General features: G+C 42.1%; 1 protein-coding gene across 4 annotated transcripts in view; it reads right to left on the bottom strand.

Moving 5' to 3' along the window:
• Positions 1 to 24,805, bottom strand: part of CELF2 (CUGBP, Elav-like family member 2) — a 278,195-nt gene that overhangs the window by 8,885 nt on the left and 244,505 nt on the right. For 2 of the 4 annotated variants that reach the window (XM_004691238.2, XM_012731296.1), the window contains exons 10-11: positions 8,219 to 8,338; positions 1,719 to 1,916 (exon numbers count right to left, since the gene is read on the bottom strand). In XM_004691238.2, coding sequence (XP_004691295.1) covers positions 1,719 to 1,916; positions 8,219 to 8,338 — 318 coding nt within the window. The remainder of the gene's footprint in view (positions 1 to 1,718; positions 1,917 to 8,218; positions 8,339 to 24,805) is intronic. The other 2 variants (XM_012731295.1, XM_004691241.2) reach the window with 1 other exon arrangement.

Genomic DNA, 24,805 nt, shown 5'->3' with positions numbered 1-24,805 from the left:
TTAGGAATGGTGGCCAGCTTTCCTGGATTTTGGAGCTTGTACAATGCCATGATTCTTCACAAGATTTAGCTGGAGAAAAGTTCAAACTACTTTCCTTACAAACCCAGGCTGGCTCATTTTCCTTTGTGAAAATGGACACCAGGATTATGAGTAAACACATTAAGTTGACTTCCAACTTTTGAGCAGGAAGACTAAAAGTTTTAATCTTAGAGTTCATGATTTTTTTCTTTCCTTCCCAGTATAACTTGCTTGATCTATCTTCTCATACAGTTAATGTACAATCAAAAGAGATATGAGAACAGAGGAGATGATTAAAAAAGACTAAACCTACAAATTGTCCACATCCCAAAATATGAATACCCAGGAGTTGTAAAATAGTTTAAAATCACGTGCCATTATTGAAAAGGACTAATTATTATATCAACAATCCCTAAAGCTAAAGGCATGGGAATTATGGGCTGGGGTGAAACAACAGAGTCTTTCAGTGCTTTCTCAATGACACAGTCTAACTAGCTTGCTATACGGTCTACCAGATAATGAAGAATTGGCCAACAGTTTCTAAAAGGCCGATGGAGGGACTGGCTTTTGCAGTCTCTTCTGAGGACACTGTTACCTTTTATGGAGACCCTCCAGTATCCCCTCACTTGTCACCAGAGTAGTCAGATCCCAGAAAGGAACCTCAGTTGAGACTCTTTGGAAGTCACTATGTTACAATGCAGGTTTCTACATCTGGGGAGATACAGTTGCCTGAGTAGTTGTGTGTTGTATGAGTCGAGAAAATTGAAATAATGAAAAATGACATTTTCTTATATCCTTGATTTTTCATGATTTATAAAGATGAATCATTTTTTTAAATACCTGAGTTTTTCTTAAACTGTGTCCCCTTTAAAATGTACAACTTCATGAAGGAAAGCTATTTCTTACAGCATGCCATGTTTAGAGTCAGTATTCAGACAAAAACAATTTAGAACTCTGAGGTAAGGCTAAGGGAGGGAGGGAAATTTTATAAACTTGAGTCCTTCCCTATTCCATTGCTTCTCCCATATTCTAAACAAGTCAGATAGAGAATAGCATTTTTCAGATTTTGGTTTAAAGGAAGTTCAATTAAAGAGGAAGAAACCAAAAGACCAGACAAGCATTCCTTATTTGAACTAGCCCATTAACTGTTTTATAATTAGCTTCAATTTATTCCTAGCACTAACTTCCTGAAGTTTATTTTGCTTTACTGGCAGAGAAGCAAGGCAATCAATCACTTATTTGCTTCCCATGCAGACCCCCAATTAAACAAAGATTGAGTTCATCTGAACCGTGGATTTTATCATTAACCTGGAAACCATCACCTACGAAGAGGCAAACTACAGGGTCAGTGCCCTTTAGAACCTGGGACGTGGAACGTGCGGGGGAGAGGGCTTCGCTTGCAGATACAGCCACTCCCCCCTCTCACCACCGAGCTGCTTATGTGTAGGGAGAGAATGACCGTTGTGCTGTCTTGGGGGGGCGGGGGGAGTGTCCCGGCTATAACGCCGAAGCCGATTAAGTAGCTGGGTCTATAAGCACACAGCTTATAGACTGAAACGCATCTTGGATTTAGGCTTGTCAGTTTTTTAAATATGAGTAGCAGTAAGGAAATATTTCTCGGATACCAGCTTCCTCTAGTTTCCTCAAAACATGCTTTCAAGGCAAATGCTGCCCGTCCGCTGGCTACACCAGGCACATACCTTCCTTCTGGCTGCCTGCAGCGCTCTGCTGTTGCAGCAAGCTCTGGCTGTACAGCGTGGGCAGTGCCGCTGCCGCGTACTGCTGAATCCCTGAGTAGGCCTGGGTGAGGGCGTCCATGGTGCCCGCTGTGCCATTCGTCAAGCCTGTGGCGCCAAGTCCTCCATTCAGAGCCGCCATACCTGAGAGCATTTGAGCAACTTTACAAAAAACCCAACAATAGAGAAGAGAAATAGCACTTTTCATTAGTGCTTTCCAAAGGAAGTTAGAGAATCATTAGACACAAGTACAACAGCAAGTGCATGCAGCTCACACACCAGTTAAACCAACAAGAAACTGAAAACAAAACTATGACGTGAGCAATCACAACAATGGTGAAAATACAAGGAACAACCAAAAAACTCCTACACAATGTTAATCCTCCTAGGCCAGTGGCTAGAATTCACAGAGGCCCTGTGGTGGTATACTAGACCTTAAGGCTACTGTGGACTGCTGGCAAGTACTGTTGTGACTGTTTTGAAGTAAAAGCCTCCTGCTAGAGCTTAGAAGCGTGAAAAAGCAAAACCCCACTAATGACGGAGGCCTGTAACATCTGTACACTTAAATCCATTCACTGGGATCTTTGAAGAGCCACGGGAATGGGCCAAGGGGTGGAGGAGGAAAGGATAAAACAAAACTTTTCTCCTTTAAGCTGTCTGAGAAGTGGCAGAACCAAGCACTGAACTCAGTACGAAGCAAATCGGCAGCCCATGAATGGACCTTCCTGAAGAGCTGAAGATGTTGGCAAGAACTAGGAACTTAGGGATAGCCCAGCTGGTTAAAAATCAGGTATAGGAGAAAATGGAGCCCCTTGTAATCGCAGTGAATTCAAGTTGCTCATTCAGTATAAAAGGTAAGAAATGGAACTGGACAAGTTTCAACAGCAAATAGACACACACACACACAAACATGAACATTAATTGGGGTCCGTGTAACTCGGGCTTCTGCCAGTGAAAGAGCCCCATGTAATGTTTATCAGTCAACTGAGGTGACACCCCTGTCTGTAAGCTGCATTCTGGCTTTAACTGACGTGCACTGGGTGCCGGCCAGCGCACTTTGCCGCTTTTCCCCTGTACCCTGGCTGCTCTTTTGTTCTGTTATTGTTGCTGACTATGTCATATTTTCCCTGAATACTGAGTCAAAACAAGCAATACTTTATAGAGTGTTAACTTTCATAGGAACTCAGGAAATGGGAGAGGTGATGTCATAACCACCTTTAGTTCCCTTTATGATGGAAATATTACATACTAGGTATGAGTAGACTATGGTTTGCCAGTAGCAGCATCTTGTGCTGAAGGCCTGATAGTCTTTCTGGGGGACTTGAGGAGGCAGAATGAGCCTTGGGTGACTTTACCAAATTTGATCTCCTCAGTGCAGATACAGAGGAGGGGGCAGGGCGGAGCCCGGAAGAGAGTGAAGGACTGAGAATGGGATAACAAGCTTACTGAGAAAGGAAAAGATTTCAAGGACATTTAGCAGACACAAAGAAAGCTGAAAAGGTGTTGGCCAGCAGAGGTGCAGCTGGCTATTTCTTTTTTACAGAGGAGTTAATTTTCTATATATTTTTTCCCCAGTCATGCAAATAAGTGCTGTTAAAGAGCTTGGAAATAGTTTGTCCTCCTAGTTACTCTAAACAATCCCTCAGACACCAATTAATCCCATCTACCTCACTGCCTTTTTCCTTTTTATTCTTACGCTGCTGTAGGGGCGGGGATTTTTCCTTTCTCCTTTTGGTCTTATTTTATCCACATCTCCCAGCCTTTGTGTAAATGCAAAGACACACCAGTGATTCTTTTCTGAGAGAGGTGAGAGGTGGGTGTAAGACAACTCAGGGAGCAGCTGGGCACAGTTGGTTAAGTGTCCTTGCTTCACGAGGAACACAGATGATCCAGTCAAACGGCATAGCCCTTGGGAAAGTCAGATTCCTCTGTGGGAAGCAGCTCTAGCAGGAGAGTGACTTGCCACTCAGACCACTTTCAGGCCTTCCTTTAAGAGCCTTAGGAATTTCTTCCAGTGACTTCTGACTCCCATGACCTGGCTCCTTTAGGGGTGGAGGATTCCTTTGCCCCCAAATATGTATTAAAACACTCATGTCACATTTCAAACAAAGGGTGACAAGCCACAGAGGGATTAGACATGCAGCTATAATTGCAGGGTGCCTCCACACCCTTCCCCTCTGCTCAGCTGTAATTGCAGGGCGCCTCCCCACCCTTCCCCTCTGCTACATGACCTTTTTTATTGTCTAGGTCTTTCCCTCTTTTTGCCATTTTCCCTCCTTTTTAAGCATAGGAACAGAGTGAACTTCATGCTCCTGAAAGCTGTATGTCTTAGGACTAGAATTGTGAGGCTTGCAAGTGACATTTCAGCCTCACACCCCAGACTCTTCCTGCCTGCAAGGCACAGCGGCTGACTGTTTTTGTACTATACCTCAGGACATGTCTGCTGTGGGTTCTGCTTGCTTCCTCTGATTCCACACCCTTAAGAGACACTTGTGGCTGACCTTCCTTGTTTGGGAGGGACAGGCAGATGACAGAGACTGCACTAACTGAAAGGGGTGTTGATCTAAGAGAGAAGTAGTCAGACCCTCTCCAGCTCAGGGCTTCCGTCCATCCTTCCAACAACATCCTTCCAAACAAAGAGGGTAAGCATTCTACGAAGTACTAGTATATTGAGAATATTAAACAAATCTACCTTGGAAAGTTACGATAGAATTGATTACCTAGTAGAATTTGAAGTGCCATCAGATGTTTTCAACTTCTGAAAATTACTCTTGTCACTTATCTAATGTTACTTTATATTAAATCATTACAACAAAGAGTATTTGTCAATTCAGCAGCTGATTTTTTGATTACATCTGAAGATTTTTTGACAACAGAAACACTTGAAGATTGAGTTGAAAAAAAAAAAAACTGCTGTCCTTTTTCTTTGAAAAGACCAAATGCATGGATCATCTCATGCTATTTAATCTAGATTCCCATGCAAGCTATCTGAATGACGAAGGCTGGAACAAAGGAGCAGGTGTGACAGACCTCAACAAAGGAAGGACTTTGCCAATGGTCTATCAAAAAAATTAGTGGGTATTATTAGTGGGTAAATGCTTACACAATAACTGTTCTTGAAAGTCCCTTAAACAGAGACTTGAGGACCTGTGAGATTACCGAGTAAATTTGTGAGATGACAATGAAGAACCCACACATAAGCACTTTTTTTGTGTGTGTGTGGTCACTATGAAGAGGGTACTGAAAATTAGAAAAAATTAGAATCAAGGCAGAGTACAGTAAACAAATTACATTTATCTGCAAATCACTCTATTAGGCTCTCCCGCTCCTTTATCTGTGGGAAAAGGGAGAGCAAAGTGAGAACTGTATTAATCTCACAGATCTGTAATCTATTTACTGGGACAAGTTTTTCTTGGTGTAGATGAGGAATCTCTAAGCTGCAAGCTGATAATAAGAACTTAAGTACAAAATTTTTAGAACCAGAATAGATGAATATGTTTATGTATAATTACTGTATTTTTATAACTATGCCTGTGGTAAGATGGTCATAACCTGTGTATCTAAAAAATTTTTCTCAGGAATATTAAAACAGTAATATCACAATTCTAATAAAGGATGGATCAAGGTACAGTAACATGACCAAGGTATCTTCTCATTTCTCTTTTACATAAAATAGTTCCATATTCTTCACTGGACATTTATGACTGGTTATAATTGAAGCACTATAGGTAAGTTATTAGAAAGAATTAGGCCATTTAAACAAGGAAAAATAAGGATACTACTTGACATTTTGACAAAAAAATCTGATAGTCTCTTCAAAATATATTTTCCTTCTCTTAATTCAGATAGTTAGATATGGAACATGCCTGGAGAATGCTCCAGTAATCCAAAGGTAAAAGCCTTGTTGGTGAATTACTCATGTTTTTTACTTCTAATCTTGCCAATTTTCTCTAGGGCACTCACTTTAGCCTCTCCACTCATAAATGTATTAAGGGGAAAAAAAAAAGATCAAATGTAAACAACTTTAGCTACTCGTCTATTACCTAAACTTTGGATTTTGGGGGGAGACCAGGGATTCGCCTGGTAGAGAGGAGGATAAAATTTACACTAAGGTGAATTTGGGTCTTTTATGTTCTGTCTACCCTATTTCTGGGAAATGAGAGAATTGAAAAGAGAGGATTCATTCAGAAAACCAGCGATTTCTCCTCATTGTAGAAAGAAAAGAATGGTGTCAGAGCACAATGGGACAGGAAGCAGCAATGGATGGCTGCTGTGGACAGTTATTTGAGAAGCTACCTCTGTTTAGGGAACTTTCTTGACTACCTTTGAGAGGTCCCCAGTAGGACAAGCAGTCTTATGTCTGTTGAGGAAGAATGGCTTAAAAAAGGATACTTTATATGAGAAGGTTTACTTTTGGTACTTAAGAAGCAAATATTAGCGCCAAGCCGATGTTGGGATTAATAAATAGCTTTGTGCTGGGAACATTCCACTAAGTCAGAGGGAATGCATTATTGCTTGTGCATGATTTCATTAAACATTTTCCTGGCTTGGGTTATTTGAAACAGTCTTAATTTCCTAAGAACTATACATACTATATTAACCCAGTTGCAAAGAACGTAAAAAACAAACAACCAACACAATTTAAACCTATCATCCTTGCCAGAGGAAAAGCTTGTCTAACACAGACTCCATACAAGAACGTGTCTTGGTTTCTCTGCCATTTGCCAAAGCCCCTCTCTTGTCCCTCATGAAATGATGGGAAAATCCCAGCAAACAAGGATGGACAGACATGGAAACACAAAGACAAGAGGACACACACACAGCAGTCATGAGCACGTGCCGAGGAGGACAGCCATTCCCACTGGCCTGTTACTCTGAGATCAAGGACAGGCAGGTGATCAAATCAGGGTCCTTGTTTTAGGGGAACTAGGTCCTGGGGCAAGAGAAGCAGCATGAAGGAGTGTGTGCAAGGACACACTTCTGCAGCCGAGGGGAGGGGCAGGTGGGTTGGTGTGTCTGCAGAACAAGGTCAGAAACAGGAGTCAAAGCAATGTGGGTTCCTCTCGCCTTTGGAAGGGGCACTGAGGCAGTTTCAGCTGGGAGAAAACTATGACTGTCACAGGGTTCACACTTAGTATTTGCAAATCAAGAGCCCTGACCTCTGAAAGGGAAAATCTTTCTCTTATTTTGCCTATAGTCAGATAAAACTCATTAAGTTTTGTTTCTTCCCCCCCATAGCATCTGAATAAAAGGACATAATAAAACCTGCACACTTCCTACCTCTAACTATGGGACTTATTTTCTTATTAGCATTATAAAAGGTAGTCTTCATCTAGTGAGTTCTAGGTCCTTTTTTTTTTTTAATCAATAAACTGGGGTATTCTTTTAGAGCTTTTAAAGTATAGAATTTTGGAGATATTTTGCCTAAAAACTACATATAAGTGATGACACAAGCAGCTCACTTATTGAATCATGGCTCAAAATAGGGTAAAGTATCTCAAGGCTCTTCTTGACACTTAAAATGGGCAGGTTTTGGCTTGCCTGGGCTTCATGGTAGGTAACTGGGCCCCCAAATCAATCTTTTTGGCTGTCATGGATCTGCTGGGCAGGCAACAAGGGCACCCACTGAAGGAAAAGACAAAGGAGGCCCCTTCTGGGCTGAGGCTCAGTTTCCCTCAGTGCAGGACCAGCACCAAACCACGAGTCCAAACTATGGCATCCTCAGGCCAGGTGCCATTCTCCACCCCAAGTGGAAAAGGACAGGCTCATAGGACAGCATCTGGAGCTCTCTGCGGTCCACGTTTCAGAGCTAAGTAACGTTGTGAGCCATTTGCTTTACTCTGCTCGGTCTGCTGAGGTACAGAGATGCCCTGTGGAGACAGGCTCTACTGCAATGACCCAGGCCTTCAGGGACCTTGTCATGAGGCCAGGTAACCCCTCCTCCAGCAGCAGCTCCTTTCAACTCTGCTTTATTTCCTCCTCCTGAAGGCCTCATGTTCTCTTACATAATTGTCGAGCTGGAGAGCACCTTTAAGCTCATCTGATCTAGAACTCTCCATTTTCAAACAGGGACGCTCACAGGGGACAGTGATTTGCCCAAGATCCTGCAGGGCTGATAGCAGACTCAGAGATGGACCCACAGAGTCTCGTCCATGGCTTCTTCTAGTATAACACTCTGCCTCTAAGAATAGAACAAAGATCAAACTAAAACCAAACCCCCTCAACACCTACAAGTATCTGTGAAACACGTAAATCAATGGATAAATACACACTCTACATACTAGGAAAAATACCGAGTTAACTAGTGTTTTTGTAAAAAACTATCAATTGAAGCATGTGCTCCTCCATCCCAAGTGTTAGTTCTCCCGTCTGCCCTTTTCAAATTATTTGTCAATGACCATGTTCTGTAGCAATTTGGGGGAAGGCTGTCCACCAGAGCAGCAAGTACTCACTGTTGATGGTACCTGCTAGTGCATTAATATTATTCAATCCAACAGTGGCTCCCGCTAGTCCTTGCAGAGTCCCAAGAGAGGTCAAAGAATTCATGGCCGCACCAGCGGTGGAGTTGGGGGTTGAAGCAGCCACTGAAACACACAAAGAAGACAAAAAAAACAAAACAAAACAAAAAAAAAAAACAAAAAGCACAAGATGAGTGAAGTCCACTGGCTGGGAAGGAAATCTGTCCTCACTGCTGGACCTGGGGACTCGCCGACCTGGCAGGAGTCAGTCTATCAGCCACACTTATTTTTGGTATAATGTACAATGGGCAGGCAGTTTTGACAATCAGGCATGGTGATTACAAAAAAAGGCATCATAGTTCTTTTTTTGCCAGGATACGAATACGGACACTGCTGTTCAGTCGGGGAGATTCGCAGATAGCCTCCTGGTAGGGGAACCTCCGCCCTCTAAGCCGTCTCATCCAATTTAAAAAATTACCAACACGAAAAGGGTAGGCTTGCGTGAGGAAAGTGGCAATTCTTGGCTTTTTCACTGTTGCTGCTTCAGATGTGGCATTTTCTCATCGAGGTTTAAAAAAAAAAATCATACAGCTTCCTGGATGTGACAGATGCTGGGACCCAGGTGGTGGTGATAATAGAGGGGGTGAATGATGAGAGAAAACCATTTTGGCTTGAAATCGCCTTCCCTTTCACACTTCTCCCCTTAAAAATAACAGCTTCATTTGTCTACAGTTCACATACCATAAAACTTACCTCATTCAAATGTGCAAGTCAGTAGTTTTTAGTATATTCAGAGTCTTTCAATGGTCAGCACCGCAATCTCATTTTAAAACATTAGCTCCCAAAGAGACCCATGGCGATTAGCACTCATTTCTCATTCTCCCCTTCACTTTCACATTAGCAACCAGCAATTTTCCTTTGTGTTACCATGAATTTTCCTAGTCTGGATAGTTCATATAAAACCAAATCATAAAGTAGGGGATCTTGTGACTGTCTTTCACTTAGTAAAATGTTTTCAAGGCTCATTCAAGCGTTGGTATGTGTCAGTCCTTTACTCCTTTCAATGGCTGAGTATCATCCGATGGATAGAACACCACATCTTATCAGTTGTTGACTGTCCCCACTTTTGGGTGGTTATGAATTACCATGCTATGAACATTTGTGTACACAGAACATTATGTTTCTGTGTAGACATAAGTTTTCAATTTTCTTGTATATACACCCAAGAGCAGGACTGCTGGGTCATGCCAGAAATCCATGTGTACCACTCTGAAGAAATGACAAACTTTCCCCAAGTAACTGTACTCCTCACCCCTTTTACCTTAAAGTGGCTTGTGTGATTAATACTTCAAGAATCTTGCATTTGTAAGGTTTATGAGACTGTAAAGGTTTACAGGACCTTTTCCCACCTCCACCATTCTTATCCTAGTGATGGAAAAAAGGTTAATTAAACCCCACTGCAAAAGGCAGCACTTGATCCGTTTCTATCTGTGAAGTCCCTGTGAAGACACACACTTCCATCTAGCCCTGGCCAGGAAGTTCCCCTGCTTCCTGGACTGTTCCTGTGCAGCTGAGTTCATCCCTCTCTGCCTTCAGAAATCACAGAGCATGGCTTACAAAGCAATTTGTGTGGATTCCTTTTGGAAGAAGCCAAATCAAATCCCAACAATGAAGTCCCCTCCTTGTCACATTTTTTGTCCATGTATGACACTTCACTCTCTGATATCTATGCACATTTTCTCTGTTTAATATGGTGAACTCCTATAAATTATTGGTCAAATTTGAAAATATCTGAGAACCAGACTACCCGTCTTCTAAGTGTATTTTTAAGTGAATCATATATTTTATGTCATCTACATACATGATTGTTTAGCTTTTTGGGGTTCAGTAGTGATTTGGTGGTGGTTAACTAGAGAAGACTGATAGTTTTACACTAGTGAAATGGTGGATCACCTAGAAGTTAACAGAGAGAACTAGAAAAAGATAGAGAATTGTCCTCCTGGGCCCAAAACAAATGTCAAGAACTGACCATGAAAACTTCCTCTACAAAGGGGTTTGATTTTAATTGACTCAGATGCTGTGGGCAGTTTATGACCCACAGCCAAAGACAATAGATCAAACAATTAGAGATCAGTGAAGGAATTAGGCCAGCTAGAAACTTAATAGGGAGATGAGGCAGAGGTAGTCAAAGAACTATTTGAAAGAATTATGCCATTTGAAAAAGAGAAAAAGGATTTACTTATGGCCTAAAGCAGTGATATCAGAAGTGTACTAGGAGAGTAGACTTCGCTGAACTCATGTAGCATGTCATTAAGCAAACAACAAAAAGTGGGATTAGGGAGTAGGGTAGGTGAAGGTAGAATTGCCATGATATATTAGCCAAAATATCCAGTCCAGTGGTCAGCAAAACTTAGGAGAAGTGCAAAGAAATGAATGTGATCCACATAAAGTAAAAATTCACAAAACAGATACTGCATTGGAATATCTGGGCATCTGCTAGGGTCCAGATATTGGACTTAGCAAAGACAGCAAAGTAACAATTATACATACAGCCAAAGGACTAAAGGAAACTATAAAGAACTAAGGGGAGGTGAAAATATTTCTTCCAAAGAAGACTATCAATAGACAGAAACTGTAACCATGATAGAAACTGTAACAATGAACAAAATGGAAATTCTGGAGTTGAAAAGTAAATTAACAAATGAAAAATTCACTGCAGTGGCTCAAATGTAGATTCCAGCAGGCAGAATGAGTAACCATGAAGTAAACTGATAGAGATGATACAATGTGAAGAGCACAGAGGGAAAAAACAAACAAACAAACAAAAACCATGAGGGAAAATGAACTAGAACCTTAAAAAAACAGAAAACACCATTTAAACAAAAAAGTATGACACCACAAAGAGACCCATACCCAAGCACATGATAGTGAAAATGTTGAAAGACAAAGACATCTGAAAGAGTAAAAGTCACAACTCATGTGCAAGGGGATTCCAGTAAGATCAACAGCTGCCTTATCTGGAGAAACAGTGGGCCAGAAGGCAGTGAGGTGACACAAAATACTGAAAACAAAAACTATTAACTAAGAATCTCATAAAATGAAGGTGCAATAATAACATTCTTAAATGAACAAAAACAAGTTGTTGCTAACAGAGGTGTCTTGTAAGATATACTAAAGGATATTCGTCAGGCTGAGAGCACATGGCCCCACTCCCACCCTCATCTCTCAACACACACAAAGAATACCAATATAGGTCATTATGAAAGGCAATACAAGTACATGCTTTCCTCTTAACTGATTTAAAAATCAGTTGCCTAAAACAATATGTATGATTTTATTATTGGCTCTGTAACATATAGGAATGTGATATGTTGACAATATAGCACAAAAAGAATTCGGGGGAGGTGGCAAGGTTGTATTGCAGCAAGAAAGTTACACCAAGTGGCAACCACTGAAAGGAATTAAGGTTACCAGAAATGGTAAATGTGAAGTTGGGTCATACACAAACACTAGAGATAGATGTTTGCATGCTTCCTTTCAGTTTCTTTAAAAGGCATGATGAATAAATCAATAACTGCAGCAGCCTATTGTTTGGGTTTGTAACATATAAACAAAGGTGTTTATATAATGTACAATGATGGACAAAAATGAAAAAGCCTAATGAATATCAATCCATCATTAAGTGAAACATGACTACAAAATCAGACACACACATAGGTTACATGTAAAAGGATGGAAAAATCTAGATCAACAACAAACACAGGACCTACACAGGCTATGTTAATATGAGATAATAGACAATTTTAGAGAGAAGAAAATTGGGTCAACTGCTTGTGTTGCTGCTCCACAGGGAGGGGAGAGAGTCAAAGTAGGAGGGAGAACAATCACACATGACACTAAGAAAAGCCAACTCAGTTACCTGCCTTCCTCCATATATTCCATCTCTTTGGAAAATACTTTGAAAATTCACCTCAGTTTGAGTCTCGGCTGGAAGATACCTTGGCTGCATATCTGTCTTTTAAACGTATTTTCAATTCTAGCAAATTATCTAAAGCAAAAGAAGAACTTGAATTTGTCACACAGCCAATCTCCATCAAACACTTTGAAACTAAATATTCAACAGATGCACAATGAGACAGAGACCCTAGATACAATAGACAGAGACAAATGCCACCGACTCACATATTTTCCTATTTCTGAGTTGGTAGACTGGCAAGATGCTGCCTTGGGTAATTGCATTCTGCCCACCTAAAATTCCCTGCCGTCTCCATGAGAACGATATCCTTTGCTTTCTCAATTAAACTGTTTACAAAAAGCCAAAGAAACATTTCAGGGAGAGGGTGGTGTAGAGATGTGGGATCATTATCGCCCACAGCAGTGCTCTTGGTGCAAGGCTGCTCCCTGCAAACCTAAGGCTGTACAGCAGAGCCCAGAGGGGCGATAAGGGTCAGCTGACACTTATCATAGCTGACACTGACCACTGCCCAACCAGCCCAAGGGTGTTGCAAGCTGCTGGCTAGCCAGGAAGTAAAATGATCATGCCATAAATGAAAGGCACATTTTTGTTATCTCACATTGGCAACACAGTTCTGTGCCTGGTTGTAAAAAAAATGTTGGGGGGACAGCAAGAGGAGATGTTAGAGGGTGAGGGGAGCTGGTGTTGAGGCTGTGCCAACTGTGGCCTGGTCATGCAATTATTTTGCTCACCTGACCAGGATAGTTTATTGTTGGAGATTAAGTAGAGTGAATCCCAAATCACCTATCCCAATCTAAGGACTAAATGTGTTTTTTTCCCCTCAGAGCTATGGAAGATGTTGGATGAACAATATGTCTGCAGAATTTCATAACCCAGGTGAAACCTCTGGTCACAGGTGCGGCACCTGTCAGTAGGCAGACCGGCCAAGCAGGAAGGAAGGGGAAGAGCACCACAAGGAGCCCACAGTAACTGTCGTCCATTATCTCAAACAGCTGGACTTGCTCACCCAGCTGAAGGATTTGTTTCTTTTCCATAAACCCCATGAACAGTAAGATTCTCTTCTAGTCTTTCATTTCAGGGTGGATCCTCCCTGGCGACCCATGTACTAGACAGGGGGTATCTTCTCTACTTTGATGAAAAGGAAGTGGGGAGTCAGCATGCTGAAGGTTGTGTCTGTGCACTCAGGGAGTGGGGGTTCAGGAGAGACCTGCACTTCCACTGTGTGGGAGTCCCTGATATGGAGGCCAACCCCCCTCTCCTGTCTAGGCCTCTAGGCTGTAGAGGAAAGAGCTGTTTAGAAAACATTCAAATCCTCTTATGGAAGGAGCAGGGACTAATGTGATTGGGGAGGCTGGGGAGAGCCACTCAGGTTAAGTCCCAGAGACCAATGGATTCTTGAGGAAGGTTTTCTATTCTCTGTTCAAACACCTGTATTACTGCATGGATAAATACATTTCTCTGGCTCCCTAGGGCTATGTTGTGAGAGGGAGGAAGAATTGTATTCTCTCTGACAGGCAGATGATGGCCCTCCTCTAAATATGCCCATGTTCTAATTCCCAGAATCTGTGAATACTTTAGGTTACATGAAAAGAAAAATTAAAAGCTATTCTTCAGTTGACCTAGAAACAAGGATTTTCCTGGGCTACCAGGGTGGGCCAATGGTAATCAGAACTGTTCTTATCAGAGGAAGATGGAACCAAAGAACCAGAGAGATGCAGCATAAGCAGTTGACCAGACATTGCTGTGAGGATGGAAGAAATGAGAGGGCATGGGCCACGGAAAGTCAGCGACTTTAGAAACTGGGAAGCAAGGAAAACAGCATCTTCCCTAGAATTTCCAGAAAGGAATGTACCTTCCCAATGCCTAGATCGCAGCCTAGCGAGGGTGTTGGAGTTCTGACCTACAGAACTGTAAGATAATACACATGTGTTGATTAAGCTACGTTTGTGTTGTTTGTCACAACAGCAAATATAATGGATCTGTTCTCTATTTTCCCGGAAATAAGGTTAATAGCGATGGCAGTGTCTTACCTGCCTGCAGGCACTCCATCCCCTGGCATGTGGACCCTGCCCAAGCAGTAGGGCTCGGGCCTCCATCATGCCCTGGTCTGAACTCCACCCATGTGTCTGTGAGAAGGGGTGAAGCTGAGCAGCAATACTGAAGCCTTTCAAAAGGAATAATGCGTGTGGGCTTGCTCTTTTTCAACAGTGCCGTTGTGGAAGGCGCCTGCACCCCCAGCTACTGGGTGGTGGGCCTTCACTCCCCCCCTGAATCCCTTTGGAGAGAGTCCCATGGCCCTCTGCAGCGCAGGCCTCTGCCATACCCTGCAGGGTGCTTGACTCCATCTCTACCTGCTGTCTCGATCCACAGCTGGGCCTTCTCCCACAGCTGGGCCTTCTCCCTCTTCCTCTACTTTGCCCATGGCACTTTTCCCTCTAAACAGTTGTTTAGAACGAACTGTTTTTTCTTTTCTTGGGCCGCACCAAAGGCCCTTTTGCTTTGCATTTGTGGTAGCGGGTGGCTGGGGCCCAAACTTAAACCCAATTGAGAGGTTCTGACTGGGTGATTTTTGGAAACTCTGTCCAGTAGCAGTAACTGATGTTAAGTGCTTTTTATGCTCCAATTTTTGCTCTAAGTGCTGTGGGTACGTTCGCTCACTTACTCATTTATAATTATCCTGTGAGGTAAAGCACAGTGCGGACGGTCACAGAACTGTCAGTGGTAGTCAGGATTTAAACTTGCTTTCTAGCAACTTAATGTATTCCTATTGAACTTAAGTTCCTATTTTGCATCTTGTACCTAATCTCGTGGTCACTGTAGAGGTTTACATACAGAAGTGACGAACTTGCAAACACTTATGTTCACTCTTAATTTTGTGACTCTATCCCTTCCGGCTGTAAGAATTTCGTCATCCGTGATCTGCTCCACTTAGCTGAAGCTCAGCTGGGAACAAGGTGACCCACGTCGGCGAAGTGACATGACTGTCAGAGGTGGTACTCATGTCTGACACACACTGATGACTGATAAACATTTGTTGACGCTCTCTCTGAAGGATGAGAATCTGGTTATTCTGGCCTTAAGGGAGAAATTATGTTGTATTCACATCATCTTGCAACACTTAAGATGATGAAGACTCAGCACTTTCCCCAGAGAGGCGCGACACGTGTAAGAACCAGTCTGCGGCCTTTCTCACCAGCCTGGTCATGAGCAAGCAGTGCATGTACGGAGAGTCTGGAAAGGTCAAGCTGAATGAGAAACAGATGATACAGTAAAATGCAGCCCAGAGAAGAGGACTAAGGGAAGAAAGCATCTTAGTGTGGACATCAGACAGGATCTTTTTAACTTGAGACCAAAATTAGAACGAGGCTGTAGGAGGCAGAGTCACTACAGAGGAGAACTAAGATGAAAGCCTTCCAGAGCAAGCCCAGGGGCCTCAGAAGCATGCTGCTACCTGCTGGTGGGAATATGAAGCAGCGGCAGGGCTTCTGCAGGCTCAGGCTGGGTGTGAGGGCCTCAGAGGGCTGAGAAACCAACTAACCTTTGAAAGGCTCTTCCTGTTTCTACTGATGCCAAACACACATCAACTACATCTCCTGGCAGTGAAAGCGAGGACCCTTAGAAGGCAGAATTCTACAGTGAAGGCACGACTTCAGTGAAGGTGCCAATTTTCATTGCCCAGCACCACTGAAGAACATGAAAATCCCAGGTCTCTAGAGGCTGCAGGCCAAAGGGGTCCCATAGACATAAGCCCATCCAGCTTGAGATAGAGTAGATTTCACCTCTGCTTCCCAGGCACATATACAGTTCTTCCTTCCCCACTGCATGCCAATCTCAATCCCAGTGGAGACGAGAGTCAGCAAGGGAAGGGCCAGACTTCTGTGGCATAAACTCCCCTGACCCATGGCCCCAGGGTGCTCTGCTGGCCAATTGGTCATGACTGGTTGGTGGAGGCAGGGACCACTTGGGGCATGGGCACCAGGCACACCAAATGGAGAAAGCTTGCCTTCTCCATTGAACTAGGAACACCTAGTTCAAAATCACCTGCAACCTATCTCTGCTGGTCCCTCCCACCTCAACCAAAACCTCAGGACTCTGACTTAGCTTGCTCTTTTGGTGCATCTTTTGCTCAGTAAAGTTTGAGGTATGAGAAAGTGAAAGGTTGTAACAGCGAGGTATGCTTTCGTTTGTGACAAGAACAGAGAACAGATCCCGGGTGGTAGGAAACCAGAGTAAATAACTTGGTAAGAGTAGTGACGATTTTGTTGTCTTTTACATGAAAAACACCTACCATGAGATAAGCCTATTACAGAGCATGAGTTCTAATGTCTTATTTCTAGAATTGACAAGAGTAACCACCACATGGCGGGCTCTCAATATCTGCTGAGGTAACAAATAGCTGAAAATTCTACTGGAGGCTGCAGCAGATACACAGGACTCCAGAATCAGTGTTCTTTGGCATGGGGCCAATCTGTAGGCCTTGAAGAACTGGAAAAAGGGCCCCTCAATCCACCTCAGCTGCAGCCTCATGGGTGTGTGTGTGTGTGTGTGTGTTTCCTCATGACACGAGGGAGCCTGCGGCTAAGTGAAAACTGTCAAACCCTTCTTTTATGCTTATGCCACAGGAAGAGTGTGGGTAGTTTTAAAAATTGAATCTACCCAGCCAGTGGTTGTCTTGCCTCCAGAGCAGGACCAGAGGTGGCCCCCACTCCTCTGACAGAACTCTTAACCAGATGCCAGCTCAGGTCCCCATGCGGCTCTCCTGTGGACTTCCCCTCAGAGGCTGCAACACCACAGGGTCAAGTGCACAGATGAGCTTTGATCGCCTCATCTTCCTTTTTGCTTTAAGCAGAACCAGGACATGTAAAGCAAACACCAGTGAGTAACAAGCGAACCTCCTCAGTCTTTGTGGAACGAGATCCCCAGTCTGGGGTGAGGCTTGACTACCGGAGGCAGGAACTTGGCTATGTCCTTTCACAGACTGCCTAGCCCCCAAGGAAAGGAGAGGAAGGGCCACTGCCACACTGACTTCTTCATCAAAAACATTCTCACATGTTGTCCCGTTCCCCCTGGGCTCTCAACAGTGTATCTGCTGGTCACGTCTAGCACAGGACTATCTCAGACGCAAGCAACTTTCTAGGAGGCAAATGCATCTCTTATAAATCCCCCTCTCACTTTCCTGGCCAGCAAGATTTTTTTTTTTTTTTGTAAAGCCACAGTGAAACAACTTTAACAGAAGACAAGATTTTGCCTTCAGTGCATTCACTAAACACTTTACCCAGAACAATTAGGTGGTGAAAGCATTGTGGCTTTGTGGCTTAGGAAATAAAAGAATTGTAAATGCAGAGAAAATTGCCTGCATTGACCAGATATACACAGGACCCTCAAGCCTGTGGTTGCCGATTTACCTCAAACAAGCTTGGGTCTTGTTTTCCAACAGTACAGGGAACACTCAGAAGAGTGTTTCCTCAGACAGGTACTATCACTATTACTTAATCACAACCCTAAGGCATTAACAAAAGGCAGAGATTCTCCTCTCCTGTGGTGTCTAATTATTCCAAAATAACCACATCTTTCATTTTAATTTGTTATCTAAAAAATTTTTTGGGGGGCGGTCTAGAATGGAAGAGGAGGAATGATAGGACAGGAGGAGATTGTAACAGAAAATATTAAAAGATTCAGAATATTAAAAGATTCAGAAGTGTTGACCTCACCAGTCAACCATCTATACAGGCCAAAAGCAGTTATATTACTTCCTTCTTTCACTGAAACACTTGCAACTTACACAGCCTGGTAAGCGATTTGCTGCAACACCACTGGTTTTCTAGAAGATGTGTAACTGGAACAGTCTACAGGAGTAGGTAGAGAAAGTACCTTGATAGGGCTTTTATTATTATTTTTTAAATTTATGATAGTTTGATTTTACATCATTTTGTGGGGCTTTGAATTGTTTTTAAGAAATTATTCTCTGATAGAAAATAGTTTAGAAGAAAGTAGGCAGCTTCTCATGTCCAGATGTCTGTTGTGCTTCTTATTAGTCATTTCCAAATGCTGCTGGAGCTCACACTAGTTGGTATTTTTAAGAAACCACTTCATTACTTGTCAATAAACTTGGGCACCTTTCATATGTTGTCTTATTTTTAGGATCTTCCCACCTGACAACAGACTTAAGGATGAAGTTGTAATTTAGGGCCATCGGTTTTAAAGTCTCTAAATATGGATTTAACAAGAATGCAGCTAAGGAAAGTGAAAACTGAACCTATTTTTTCCCTTCTGCTGATTATTTTGCTTATGATTTACCAAAATAAAAGTACATACCTCCCCTTAGCTGACCCCAGATATTTGTTTATGCAGATGGTCATGGACACAGATTAAGAAAAATGTTAGTGATTTCCTCACAAGGGTGAGGACATGTAAGTGGAAAAATCCAGAAATAGAATGTCAGTTCCCTAGGAGTTCCTGCTTTTTGAGTGTCTCATAGTGTGGTACAACCAATTGTCATCTCTTCTGTGAGAAAATGTGTGTTCCCTTGGGCAGGCCCTTTTTCCTTGCAGCACTCTGTTCCCTCTTCTGGACCAGGAACGATCCAGAATGATGCCCCTGGAAATATTACTTTGAGGACTCCTTGTCATTCTAAATTTTGATTTGACCAGCTTTTGGGCTCTAGAAAGAGCAAGGAAAAGGATCTCCTGCAGAAAGCACGTGTGTCCTTGAGAGATCGTTGGACACCTGTCTGCATCCTGCTTTTAGGATTAGCCCTAGAAAGGGGCCAGTTTGACCAGACGGATGAAAAGCTTATTTGTAGGAAGCCTGATTTCCTTTGGAGAAGATGATGCCAAGGTGGTTGAGGGTCATGAGATCATCCAACGTAGCTCTACATTTGGAAAGTTGTGAGCTGCATCCAGGCAAGCCACTGGCAGGGCAGTTTCCTTCACAAGTGGCTGACCGCAGAGCGCAGAGCACAGAGCGAACATGTTGCCAGGAATAAAAACAAACAGCTCCTCAAGGGTTTCAGTTTGTGCTTGACTTTAAGTGGTGCTAGCTATAATGAAATCCTGCCCGGCCATGGTTCTCTTGCTCTATTTAATCTAATAGTGCCATTTTGACTTTGGTAAGTGGGGCAGGTGGTTTCTATAACCTCAAGACAGATTTGAGGTAGTGTGGGAAGTTCATTGTCAATGTGGGCAATTAAGCCCCAAAGCAGGAAAAAGTGAAAAAAAAAAAAGGGTTATTCTTTGCTGTCTTTATATTCTGATATTTTTAGGAAATGAGAAAGATAGTGATTTTCCAAAAGCATGAGGTTACTTGATCATATTCTAGTTCAAACCCTAGTTTCGTATTGTCCAGAGGAGAATTTAGGATCTCTCTGAGATAATGAAATAAACTTTTCTATATAACACTCACATGTTGTCTTACAAAAAAAAAAAAAGCAGCAGTATACAGTATATTCACATATTGACCTCTGTATTTCAATAAGAAAGGCCAAAGTGAATTTCACAACTGAGGAAAATAAAGAAATAAGTGATTTGCTCCAAATCATAATCTCTCAACTCTTGGCTAAAATCTTCTAGATGCACATACGCTAGAAAGCAAAAGAAACTGCAATTCCTCTATTCCATTCTTCAGATTAACTATTTTTAAAATCTTTCCCCTTGGTATGAACTGTTTGTTTCTAACCCCAAGTATTTAAATTACTAATTCATATGGGCTGTGGATATCTTTGTGTCTTAAATTCTTGACCGCTTCACCAAATCTGACCTTGTCTGGCTCCTGTCTCAGCAATGAACTGGTCTCTCTCTCAAAGGTTGTACTCTGCTTCCTCAGCATGGACTGTGGGGTTATGTGCCGTCACATGCCTCATGTGTGCATCTGGTACTGAGGGACAGCTGAAATAGCAAGGTGGGGGTTTGCTGTTTGGGGTGCACAGTGAGTCCCCCTCCCAGCGTAGGGCTGGATTCCGCCCCTCAGCCTGCTCCCTTCAGAGCATCAGTTTCACCTCCTGTTGGTCTCATCACTGCTTTGTTTGATTCCTTCTCTTTGGCCTTAGTATATCACAGGTTTTCTTCATATTAAACTTTTTTTCCTATTGACCCTGCTACTTTCACAGATTTTTTTTAAAAACTAATTTTCATTAAAATACCACATACATGCTTCTCCAGTCTCCCATCCCTTTGTCTCCTTGCCTACAGAGCTTTGACAATTACCCCACCACTGGAGTGAACTGGCCAGTCAAGGGGGAACTATCTCACTGCTAGACTTCATACCTCTTTTCTGGTCTTCATCCTTCATCATCCTTCTACTTGAAACTCTTGTTTGGTCTCCCTGATGAAACTGTGCTACTTTGGCAGCTCTCTTCCACCTCCTGGTTTTCTCATCTATCCCACAACCATAGTCATTGGCTAAGGAGTTGCACACAGTCCCCTTTTCTGCTTTATTTGGTGACTTGAGCTTAAGGATATCATCAACCTCCATCTTAAATCTGCTGACTCACCTCTGGTTGTGTCTCATCAACTATTTTTATCTCCTGTCTCTTTGATAAATGTATCAAACAGTAATCTTCTAATATACCTTAATGAAAGGCCCATTCCCACATGCTTCAGCTCAACATGTGCAAAATCAGATCACTCTCTACAATCACCTTTTCCTCCCTGACTCCCCCTTTCTCTAATGGAAGCACTGCTCCAGTGGCCCGCAACAAAGCATTCTTCCATCCTCTGCTCCTTCCTGTTGTCTTCTCTCACATACACCAGGTACCCAAGTCCCATTATTGACTTTCTTGTTTTCAGAACCTTTCAATGGCTCTTAACTGCTGCAAGAGAAAGGCCTGTCTCTCCCTGTGGTTTTTCAGGGCCCTCTATGGTTGCTAGTTTCCATGTCTCCCTTCGGAAAAATGAGATGATTTGCAGCTGCTGACTAAATTACTTTTCTGTATTTTTTTCCATATTTGACACATCTTCTATAGCTTCCAATCCATTTCTACCTTTTAAGATCATACTGAAAATTTTGGCTCAAAATGTTTGCTCTTCTACTAAAACTTTCCTTAAGATGAAATTTCCCATCACAGCTAGTACCTTATATGATGATCTCCAACTAGATCGTCCAGGCTAGTGCTTTGGAAATGTGAATGTGTGTCTATGTGGACTCTACAGCTAGTTTATCAATAGTCCATGGGATTAAACAATATTTGAAAAATACTTCTATTTTGTTGCTATCCAGTCTTAAAACATGGACCTTAGATCACACATCTACGGGAAGTTGTGACTAGAATAAAATTTTGTTGCTTTTCCCATCTAATATAAAACACGCTTACACAATGCATATATGCTTTGTGCCAGAGCCAGCAGTGAGAATATGGTCATGCCAGACAGCAACCTCGGTCACTTAGTGGGGAAAACATCTCTTGTGGTTGTGTTGTCCAGAAAACATACTCGAGCCTTACAAACATCGCAAGTGCTCATAAGTAGCTGGGCACGCAACGTGGGCATTTGCAGAGTGGTCTGCAACCGTCATTCACACTTGGCACAGCACAAACTCCAGAGCCACTAAGGGCAGACACACAAAGACTGAGAGGCAGTGTCTCCAAGTCCGAAGATGTGCACTCGAAACAAAACAGGGACAAAGACTCAGTGAACAATGGCTCTGACAAGGCGAGACGGCAACTGCCCACCGGCAGACCGTGGAGTCAGCCGGCATAAATCAGAGTGTGGGCACTGTGGCAAAGTGGTCGGCCACAAGTACCTCTACCTGCCTCAGCCAGGCAGCTGTGTTCAGTTTTAATTTATTTTCAGGCCTATAAAAAGACCCCAGGGTACGCTAGGTCAGGGCCTCTCCTCAACCATGTGGTTTTCAGTCTCACATAACATTTTGATGGCAGGGGCAGGAATCCCCAGACAGGCCGGGAGACAAGAGGGAATTAGAGAATCAGCAGCAGTTCTGACAATTTGGGCTGCTGGACTTTTAATTTTCTTGATAAGTGAAATGTAAAATGCCCAGCACATGCAAGACCATCAAAACTACTGTAACTGAGAGGTACCTGCTGAATAAAGCACCTTATGCTAGTGTATGTGTGTGTGTATACACGCGCAGTATGACCACTCCCATTTTTTCCCAAAAATACAGTTTTTAAAGAACTTTTAAAATATATTGTTTTCCTGAGCTGTTGCTGCTGAGAAACTACAAATATACTTGAAGTGCCAAGTATATTTCTTTTTGTTCTTACCACTTAACAATCTCCTCTAATGGTGAAAACTATTCTCAGAACTCTTTAACATTAAATGCATAGAAAAGTTGTACGGCTTAAAGAAGAGGAAGAAGGGAAGAATACTTCCTCCTCTCAACTTTGACTTAACGCACAACATTTTAACCTAAGGTACAATAAATACTGGTTATAAAATATTTTTTTAAAGGATGTAGAAGGTTAGTGTATATTTGGCTAACCAAATCACTTTATTACAGTGGGAATTTAGTAATGCTTTTTAGAAAGCTAGAAATGCTTGAATATAAAACGAGGGCAGGGATTTCTGCCAACTTTGTAAACTGATATGTTTCATATATGCTTAGGATGGTCTCAGGCAGTACTTAGTAGATGCTCAATAAATATTTGTTGAATGGATGAAAAAAATATATCAGGAAATTATAATCACCATAGTGAAATATTTATGGAATGTTTTACAGAATGTCTGACCCCATTCAAATTGCCGGTCCCATTCCAAATAAAGCCATCCCTATAACATTAAGAATAAGTTATTATGAGGAGACCTTCTAGAAAGAAAGGACAAAATGTTGAAAAATGCAGGAATGAGCAAATAATAGAAATACGTTCTTTCTGTAGCAATAAAAAGATATAGTTTTTTGACCAATTAAATCCCACAAATAAATGCCAACAACCAACTTGACTCTGATGAAAATAAAGAATAGCTAATAGAGGGGAGGTGAAAGGAAAAATGTAAAGACCCAAGTTAACTTTCAAATGAACACTGAACTAATAAAATGCTGAAGTGCAGTGTAAGTACTTCAAAGTATCCCCAAAGTTAAATGGCTCTTACTATATCTAAGTAGGTAGGTGTGTGAAATGAGTGAATTTACAAATTAAGGAGTGCTTTTTAAAGATGGTCTTTCAGAAGTAGATGCTTCTTTGGAAACACCAGAACATTGGGAAAGCTAGTCTTCATAAAATGAATGGGAAAAAACCCTGCCTTACATGAATCTGGTCTAATGTAAATTAGTATTGATTCATTCTTCAGAAATCTGTCAGGTTTGAATATTCACCTTTGAGTTGTGCCTAATTTTGACTGCTCAAAAATCAAATCATGGGCCACTGACTGTCAAACATCCTTGTTTGACGCTGGCTGGGCACTTTTTGAGAGTGAACAAATGTCATGTACATATTTGTCTCAGAAAATCTTCACATTTTCAGTGTGATATATTGTTCTATATGCAAGGAGGGCTTATAAATACACAAATTGTTCTTACTTCATAAGAACTTCCTATATAGGTGAGACAAGGCATGTGTCAAGACAACTATCTTGTAAATTATATATATGTATGTGTATATGTGTGTGTGTGTGTGTATATATATATACATATATATGGTGTTTTAGCAGGTGTACAAAGGACATTTTTGGAGTAGACACATGGCATTTATAGAGCACTTTTCCCTGCTTGGTATTTCAGTGTTCCCTCAGTCTCTGTCCTCAAGGAGTTCCCAACATAACTCCTTATAATGGAGTCTGCATTTGTCCCAGGTTTAGATTTAAATATTTGAGTTAGAAATAAAATGTGGAAGTAATTCTTTTTTACTGGAAGGCTTCCTGGTGGAGGGTGTATTTTATTCATTCTTGAAAGATGAGTATTAGAGTTCTAATAACAATGCTTATATGAATTATAAACTGTTTTTATATGACTTAATTTACAGATGTAGTATAAGCTATACTTTTACAACACACATTAAAACACTGATTTTATACATTAATTTTTCTGAAGACCCACTCTGGTAAATTAGAGCTAAGTTAGTAAAGGTTTTCATAGGAGGACATGGGAGAAGGCATTCTAGGCGAAGATGCCAGCAAGAATAGAGGCATAAAGACCACTGTTTTAGGGGGTTGAAGCGTTTACCTGATTCGATCACCTCGGGGCTGTTAGAGGTGGGCAGAGATGGCATGAAAGACAGGAGCTGGTCAGGAAACACCCTGAATAAACACTAAGGCGTCTGCTTTACTTTGCTCCAGACTACAGTGAGCCACAAGGAAAGTACCTGAACAGAGCTATTTTTTTATCAACAGTGTGCAAAATGGACAGAGGGCAGAAGTGAACTAGAGGCTGTTTTGGTCGTACAAAGGGAATGAAAACAAGGGCCTCATTCAGGGGACTATCCGGAAAAGGGGAAAAAGAGCTGTTTTAGTGAGAGAACTGAATGCAGGTGGTGACTGTGAGCTGTGCAGCTGAACCTGAAGCCACTGTCAAGTTATTGAGGATGGCGGGGGGGGGGGGGAGGTAAGTGAGGTGACGGGATGTTGATGGGGATACACTTAATGGGGGCAGAAGGTGGGAAAAGAACAGGTTGATGGAGGAAACTGTTTCAGACTTCCTGAGATGAAGAGTCACTGCAGCAGCCTCGGGGG

The sequence above is a fragment of the Condylura cristata genome, unplaced genomic scaffold, assembly GCF_000260355.1.
Source record: "Condylura cristata isolate star-nosed mole 26May11 unplaced genomic scaffold, ConCri1.0 scaffold00030, whole genome shotgun sequence".
NCBI lineage: Eukaryota > Metazoa > Chordata > Mammalia > Eulipotyphla > Talpidae > Condylura > Condylura cristata.
The sequence above is the reverse complement of the archived record's forward strand: the minus strand, read 5'-3'. Positions and strand labels throughout refer to the sequence as shown.